Genomic DNA, 8,545 nt, shown 5'->3' on the forward strand with positions numbered 1-8,545 from the left:
AAAATTTATCTTGAGTGCTCAGAATTTAATTCCAGAAAACCCCATGATATGGCACTAATAAATTAGTCTACAACTCTCAGTGGCTAGTCCATTGTAGCCAACTTTTGTATAAGCTAGATTTTTTTTTTGTATAAGCTAGATTTTTTTTTGGGTATAAACTAGATACTAACAGTATTGAAGATTTTGGTGCTAGTATGAAGCCTTTCTCCACTGCAATTTTGATACATTGAGTAATACCTGACTGTTTGATGCAATGAAGCAATATGGCATATCAGATAAAGAACTGGACTTGGAATTTAGGAAGACCTGGATTAAAGTCCCTTCTCTGAGAAATACTGGCTGGGTGATCTGTGGCAAGTTATTTAACCTTTCAGTAACCCAGGTAACCCTCTAATACTATAAATTTTAGAACAACTGTTGATCTGTAGGATTTTCCTTACAAGGAATCTCCTATATCAGTGAAAAATCTGGACCAAAGATGATGGAATACTTTCCTATGGTAGTTACAAAGAAACAGATTTTTTTTTCCATTGTGGACTCCATGATGTCAAATGAGGCTTGTCCTCTGAATAAAAGCTTTCCCACACTCTTTACACTTACAGAGTCTTCTCCTATGTGGATTCTCTAGTGCTGAATAAAGCTAGCTGTTCCACAGAAGGTATTTCCACACTTATCACACTGATAGGGTCTTTCCCCAGGACATATTCTCTGATATCCAATAAGATCTGACTTCTGTGTGAATGTTTTCCCACATTTATTACACTTATAGGATTTTTCTCCAATATGAATTCTCTGATGTTCTGTGAGCCTCCTCTCTGAATGAAGGTTTTTCCACAATCATTACAATTGTAAGGTTTCTCTCCAGTGTGTGTTCCCTTATGTTGAACAAGTATGGAATGTCGACTAAAACTTTACCACACTGATTACACTGATATGGTTTTTCTCCAGTGTGAGTCTTAAGATGATTAAAAAGACCTGACTTCTGGCAAAAGGCTTTCCCACACACATTGCCTTGGTAATGTTTCTCTATACAGTGTATTCTCTGATGCTAAATAAATTCTGAACTCTGAAAGTTTTTCTACACTTATTACGTTTATAAGGTTTCTCCCCAGTGTGATGTTGAACAAGGACTGACCTATATCTGAAAGTTTTACCACATTCTTCACACTTATATGGTCTTACTCCTGTATGGATTTTCTGGTGATGAAAAAAGTCTGGCCTCTGATGGAAAGGTCTCCCACAGATCCCAAATTTAAAAGGTTTCTCTGTGAATTCTCTGATACTGAATGAGGTCTGCATTCTGCATGATGCTTTTCCCACATTCATCACATTTATGTTGCTTATCCCCTATGGCATTTACCTTCTGGATTCCCCGTGTTCTCTTAGGATCATAGGTTTCTCTATACTCAGGACCTTGGGAAATGTTTCCAATGACTGTTCCACATATCTCCATGTGTGATTCTGTTTCTTCTTGAATTTCAGGCTTTGAAGCTAACTCCCTATTCTCAATCCTGGTTTCATGATTTGAAACAATCAATATAATTATGTCACCTATTTTCTGTGTTCAAAAAAGGGAACTTGCTTTATGGGAAAGAGATAGTTTAAATAAACTGTGTACGTGTGAGCAGTTAATAAGTGACTGCAAAATGGGATCATTATATGAAAAGAAGTGACAAAACTCAAAGCCCAAATGCTGGGGGCCAGCAGGAGAAGTAGGGGTAGAAGGGCAGGGAATATGGTAATAATATGGTATCCAATAGAGAAGGCTAAATTCAGAGAAGGTGTGGCAGGACCAGTTTCTACCAGGACTCCTGCCACATAAACTAAGCTAATTTTTTTTTTTCTGTAAAGAGCAGAGAAACTGACCCTGAAGCTTGAATGCCCCGGAGCACTAGGGCTCAAGTCACTAGTGTTTCTTCCTAATTCCTTAATGCTATGCCACATAGGCGGGGACAGTTTTTCCTAAGGAACTACTAAGTCAGCTAGATGAGTTTTCCCCTATAAGGCAGGAAAACGGATATAGGAAACTAGGATTTGAGTTACTAACTTGGCTTCCTGGTCCCTTCTTGCCTTAAAAAGACTAGCCTAGAAGAAGTCGATCACTCAGACATGAGTGATGTCTTATTGCCATATGAATCAGCATATCCTGCTGACCAAAATGGAAACAAGAGGGCTAAATCTACCTCAACCAGTGCAGTAACCTTGCTGAGTATTCTTTCCATGTTATTGTTAAGTACACTTTTTAAAAGTGGATGGTCAGGGCAGCTAGGTGACAACGCAGTGTACAGAGTACTGGCCCTAGAGTAAAAAGGACCTCTCAGACTAGACACATAATACTTACTAGCTGTGTGACCCTGGGCAAGTCACTTAACCCTAATTGCCTTGCCAAAAAGATAAAAAAATAGAAGTGGATGGTCAATGATTATTTAATTTTATTCTAATCTAGCTTGAGACCAGCTTGAGTTAGGCCTAGTCTACCACAGAGGGCTTCAATTCATTAGGAAGATAATAAAGTCATAAGAAAAATATCAATATTCAAATTATAAGTGGCTGCTACAAATATTTCTGGGGCAGCTATTTGGTGTTGGGCCTGAGTTCAAATATGACCCCAGACACTTATTAGCTGTGTCACTTAATCCTGTTTGCTTCACTTTCCTCATCTATAAAATGAGCTGGAGAAGGAAATGGCAAACCACTCTAATATTTTTACCAAGAAAACCCCAAATGGAGTCATGAAGAGTTAGACACAATTGAAATGACTTAACAGCAATAACAACAAATATTTTAGTGGATTAACTGAAGGAAGAGGCTTGCAGATTGAAAAGAGCCCAACAGATAGCAAGTCTGGCAGAAGTAAAGCAAAATCACAAGGAGAATTTTAAAGTAGGGGAATCTAGCAATGGCTAAGAAAACATCAATAATGATAAACACATTTATATAGTGCTTTAAGGTGTTATAAAGCACTTTCTACACATCAACCCCATGAGATTAGGAGTTGCAATATTACTGTCCACATTTTACAAATGGAAAAACCAAGAATCAGAGAGATAAAGTGACTTTCTCAAAGTCACAGAGCTAATAAGATTTGGAGTTGTAATACTAAAAAGGAATTTTGAACAGGAAGAGAGACTAAATAAGACTAATCAATAGAATGGGAAAGGCTAGGAAGTGGAGAGGGTAGTAGCTGGAAAAGTGAAAGGTGAAGGTTAGTAGTAGAATAAGATTGATGTGGATTAAATGCGTGAGTAGGAAGTGGTTAGGGATTATATAACAAAACTTGTCTTGCATTCCCTAATTTGAAGACTGGGAAGGAAAAGGATTTCTCCAATACTTAATGCAGAACTTGCCTTCTCAACAGATCTGAGAAGTCACAGAATCAAATGAGTAGATATGTTTATTTCACACAGGACCTTTTCTTTCAGAATCTAAGAAGTTGAGAGAGAGGTAATAAACAAGTACATTGTATTGAATAATTTGAATTGAAGCATTTAAAATACATACCTGTACTCAGACTTGTACACAGATCTGGAGAGGGTCAAAATCTACAGAGTGATTAAGAAGTAGCAGCATACCTTCTCTTGGTCACCTTGCTCAGGTTTGGGTTTCCAGAGGAAGTGGGTTCCCAGTTAAAATCCCCCCTTTCACCAATCTCTTGAAAAGTATTAGATTCTTGAGATTCACCCTTTACCTGCACTTGATAGAGGTTAGAATTTGGGGATTCTTGAGCAGCTTCCAGGGACACTCTTCTAAAATTTGTTCCTGCCCATGTAGACCAGTTTGGGACCTGGGATTAATATACAATTGGGATCATGAGATAATTATTATGGGAAATGGAGTTAAAACTTCAGAGAACATTCCTAAAGAACATGGTAGAGAAAGAAGAAACCTAAATATCATTCAATTTTCTAAGGGTGATGAGAGTGGGGTAAAAGAGATAAGAAATATACAGAGATCAACAGTTCCATTTAGATCTAATGGAGATTTTATTCCTCTCATTGCTGTGGCTTGCCTGAAGTTATATGTCTCTCTCTTTCCCTAAAATTTGTTGCAACAGATTGTAACTCTCCCCTTCACCTTGCCTTCTGAGTTGGTTAATCAAGCTCTTTCTCTAAATCTTCCAGCATATTCACTAATTCCTCTCCACTCTCAAGATGATACACCCACATCTGGAGCTCCTCAGGCAGTATAGTCATGAACTGCTCCAACACTAGGATTTGTTCCTTTGTATGCATTTCTGGCCTTAGCCATTGGTGGCAAAACTCCCAGAGTCTGCCTCACAAAGGCCAGGGGTTTCTTCATAGCATAACTGCCTGAAGCATTCATGGAAGATCACCCAACCAGGGAGATTGTTTCCTGATGACAAGCTTTCTGACTCAAGGAATGGTCTTCTTCTTTCTTCACTATTAAAGGACAATTCCGTTCCCTGAGAACTTGTAAGAAAGGGGAAAGGGTTGCTGATTCATTCCACTCCACAGTCATCCTGTCCTTGATTAGCTCATAAGGCAACACAATTCAACTGAGAGGATTACTGCTTCAGGACTACTCCTGTGGCATAAGAAATGATTGTTTAACATAGGAATGATCATCTATATAGAGTTTAATGAGGGCTGGTCAAAAAGGAAATTTCTGGAAGAAAAGAGATCTCAGATTACAGTCCTCACATAAAGTGATTGTAATATTTGCTTAGCTGTCCACCCAGAAGTGGACAGAAAATACAGCAATAGTGCCACAAGAATGGTGCTATTTCGTTAGTGAAGTCCAGGGCTCTAGAAATGTTTCCAGTTTAGGCTGGATATATAAAATTTCCTATGTAAGTGTAACTTACATGTATACTAACTTTATGATTTACAAAGCACTTTCACATAGCAATCTTATTTCCATTTCACAGATGAGGAAAGTGAGGCTCAGAAAAGTTAGGGGACATGCTCCAAAGTTGCATATAGCCAGTAAATATTGGAGAAGGGACTCAAATCTAGACCTTTAGTTTATGTCCAGTGTTCTTTTGTCCATACTGTGTGGTGTCCTATCATGACAAAGCCTGGCTTTCCTCATAGTTCAGTCTTCTCCCTTTATTAAATTTACAGGGAGTGGGTTCATTGATGTACTCTGTTTCACATCCTACGTCCCAGTCTTCTCAGTACATATTCCTCCATCAAATCTTCTGTCATTTAAGTACAGATAGTCTGCAACTCCTAAAACAAATTCCTCCATGACAAGGAAATCACTTCTTCCTTATTTATTACTGTAGTTAAACATATTATTTTTAAATCTTGTGGGATTCTAAAATAAATTATTTAAAGAGATCTAAAAGTTTTAAAAAGTAGGAAAACACACTGGATTTATGAGTTATAAAATCCAGATTTAGAGTTATATGGGATCTTTAAAGACTACAGAAACAGATAAAGTTGTAGGGACCTTAGGGGTTATTCCAACCCCTCATTTTTATAGTTGAATGAATTAAGACCCAAAGAAGTGAAGTGATTGTACTCAAGGTCATATAGTAAATTACAGGCCTGAGATTTGAACTCAGGTCCTTGAGTCCAAATCTTCTTTCCTCTACACTAGTCAGCCAGTCAGTCAAATAATATTTATTAAGGGCCTATTATGTGGCAGGCACTGTGTTAAGCACCGGGATACAAAGAACAGCCAAAACAAAGCAAAACCAAAAAACCCAGAACAATCACTGCTCTGAAAGATATCACAATCTAATTTTTTTTTTAAATGACCTCCAGAGGATTCTGGCTCTATAACTTTCTCACTGTATGACTTTGGACAAGTTACTTCCCTTCTTTTTGTCCTCAGTTTTCTCATTTGTAAGATGGCAATAATTTATACTACCTACCTCACAGGATTATAAAGTGCTATCTAATCAAATGCTATCTAAAAACACAAATTAGTATTAATACACAATAGAAATTAGTGTTCAGTACAGAACAGAGGTGATGAATCTTTATCAGAAAGTCAAATATTACTCTAAAGAGTTCACATCAAGTTGCAATGTAAACTATATGTTTAATGCATCGGAGAATCTCACCTGTGTAGGTACTCTACCCATGAAGATAACAACTGCACTATGTCTTCTTGGTTTAGGGGCTTTTTGTCTACACTCATAAATCCTCCATGGAATATTTGCCTGAAAAGTTGGAGATCCTCTCATACGCTTAGCAAAGAGTGCATTTTCCCCATACCTCCATTAAAGTTCTAATCTAATCGTCTCATTAAAGTGTGGAGATAACTTTGAGTTCTAGATAGCTCAGCAAGCTAAAAAAAAACATCCAGTTTGGGTACAGGGAAAAACTTTAAGTCTTATTTGAGGACTGCCACAGTTAAGTTTAAAGAGGCTCATCAGTAGATTAGCTGCAAGGTGATGAATTTTTCAGGTAAAACAACTCTCAAACTCTGGTTATCAAGTCTCTATGATCTGTCATGATCCACATCCACAGACTCCTGAACTGTTTTTCCAACAGAAGAAAAGTACATTTTTTTCATTGTACATGAAGCGTAAAGAATAGGATAATCAATTAATCAATAAGCACTTATTAACTTCCTATTAAGTACACTAGAGATACAAACAAAAACAAAACAATACCTGCACTCAAGGAGTTTATATGTTGTCAGAGGAGACAACATAAATACAAACACATACAAGCTAGTTAGGGAAGGAGGGCACTAGCAGTTGGAGGGGATGAAGGAAAGCAGTTATGTTTGAGCTTCCTTTTGAAGGAAAGCAGGGAATAACTGAGAAAGAAGGGAGTAGGAAGTGAATTCAAGGCATGGGCTATAGCCAGTGCAAAGGCAGGGGTGGCAGATGAAGCACTGTGTTAGCAATAGAGAGGCCAGTTTGTACTGGAGAGAGTGGAAAGGCTGGAATGATAGGATGAGATCAAGGACTTTAAAAACCAAAGAGAAGAATTTATATTTTATCCTAGAGAGAATGGGGAGCCACTAGAGTTTATTGAATAGGGAAGTGACAAGGTCAGAGCTGCAATTAAGGAAAATCACTTTGAAAGTTGCATGGAGGATGGCTTGAACTGAAGACAGACATGAGTTAGAAAGACCAATTAGAAGGCTGTTGCAATAGTAGAGGTTATATCTGTACAAAAATATTTGTAGCAGCTTTTTTTTTTTGTAGTGGCTAAATAATTGGAAATCAAGGGGATGCCTATCAACGGGAGAATGGTTGAACAAGCTGTGGTATATGGTTGTGATGGAATATTATTGTTCTATAAGAAATGACAGGCAGGATGATTTCAGAAAAAACCTGGAAAGACTTACATTGAACTGATGCAAAGTGAAGTGAGCAGAACCAGGAGAACATTGTACACAGTAACACCAATATTGTATGATGAACTGTGAATCACTTAGCTATTCTCAACAATATAATATAATACAGTGTAACACAAAGGACACATGGTGAAACATGCTTTATGCCTCCAGAGAAAGAACTGATATCATCTAAATGCAGACTGAAGCATATTTTCTTTCTTTCTTCCCTCCTTCCTCCCTTCATTTTTTTAATTGAATCTTCTTGTTCAAAATGACTAATATGGAAAAGTTTTACATGATTGCACATGTAAAACCTATATTGGACTGCTCACTGTCTCAGGGAGAGAAGAGGGAAAGGAGGGATAAAATTTGGAATTCAAAGCTTAAAAACATGTAAAGATTGCTTTAACATGTAATTAGGGGAAAAAAATAAAATATTATTTAAAAAAGTATAGGTCAGAGGTGTCAAACATGTTGCATGTGGCCTACAACACTCCCAAGTGCATCCTGAAACCAGATTAAAATGTAATTGGGAAGTATTTAACAAATAAATAAAATGTAATAAAACATAGATAATATTACATTTCGAAACTAAGTCATTAGTGGCTCCCATTTCTATTTGATTTTGACACCAACAAGTAATGAGGGCCTGAACAAAGTTGGTGGCTTTGTGACTAAAAAGAGTTGCTGTAGAGGTAGAGACAGAGTTGGACATATATATAAGGTCAAGTAGAGAGTTGATAATAGCATCAAAGTTATAAATCCTGAAGACTGGAAGAAAAGCTGGAAGGATGGTGGTATCCTCAATAGATATAATGAAGGTTGGAAAAGGTAGGGGCTTGATTGAATGAGTTCTATTTTGGACATGATGAGTTTGAGTTTATTGGGTATCCAGCTAATAGGTAGCTGGTAAAGACCAGAGCTCGTGACAGACACTAGGGCTGGATACAATTATAAAAATGATAATTAAATCCATGGGAGTTGATAAAGTCACCACAGCCTTAGGAATACCTACAGTTATGGGGCCATAATATGGATGAGGAGTCAGAAAAGGAGAAAAAGGAATGTCACAGTTAGAAGAACCAGGTGAGAATAGTGTTGCGAAAATCCAGAGAGGGGAGAGTACTCTAGAGAAGGTGGTCAACAGTGTCAAAGGAAGCAGAGAAGTCAAGAAGGATAAAGACAGAAAAGGCCATCCGACTTGGCAATTAAGAGATTATTGGAAATCAAAAAGCAAGCAAATAAAGCCCAAAATATACACAAAAAGGAGACATTAAAA

At 37.4% G+C, this 8,545-nt stretch overlaps 1 protein-coding gene across 1 annotated transcript; it reads right to left on the reverse strand.

Moving 5' to 3' along the window:
• Positions 1 to 624: 624 nt before the first annotated feature.
• On the reverse strand, positions 625 to 1,453 carry LOC110194213 (uncharacterized). The gene is made up of 4 exons (XM_020966406.1): positions 1,284 to 1,453; positions 1,092 to 1,219; positions 888 to 1,011; positions 625 to 808 (listed from the first exon to the last, which is right to left on the reverse strand). The coding sequence occupies exons 1-4, from the start codon at positions 1,451 to 1,453 to the stop codon at positions 625 to 627; spliced, it is 606 nt and encodes a 201-aa protein (XP_020822065.1).
• Positions 1,454 to 8,545: the final 7,092 nt, after the last annotated feature.

This window comes from Phascolarctos cinereus, unplaced genomic scaffold, assembly GCF_003287225.1.
Source record: "Phascolarctos cinereus isolate Bilbo 61053 unplaced genomic scaffold, phaCin_HiC Scaffold_5;HRSCAF=322, whole genome shotgun sequence".
Classification (NCBI taxonomy): Eukaryota; Metazoa; Chordata; class Mammalia; order Diprotodontia; family Phascolarctidae; genus Phascolarctos; species Phascolarctos cinereus.

What these genes read in the sequence shown, in the direction of transcription:
- LOC110194213 (XM_020966406.1), bottom strand. Translation starts at nt 1,453, where the DNA reads ATGGAGATATGTGGAACAGTCATTGGAAACATTTCCCAAGGTCCTGAG. An exon ending in CAGAATGCAGACCTCATTCA is followed by an intron (nt 1,220 to 1,283) that starts GTATCAGAGAAT and finishes TTTCCATCAGAG; the next exon opens with GCCAGACTTTTTTCATCACC. An exon ending in TTAGTCGACATTCCATACTT is followed by an intron (nt 809 to 887) that starts GTTCAACATAAG and finishes TTCAGAGAGGAG; the next exon opens with GCTCACAGAACATCAGAGAA.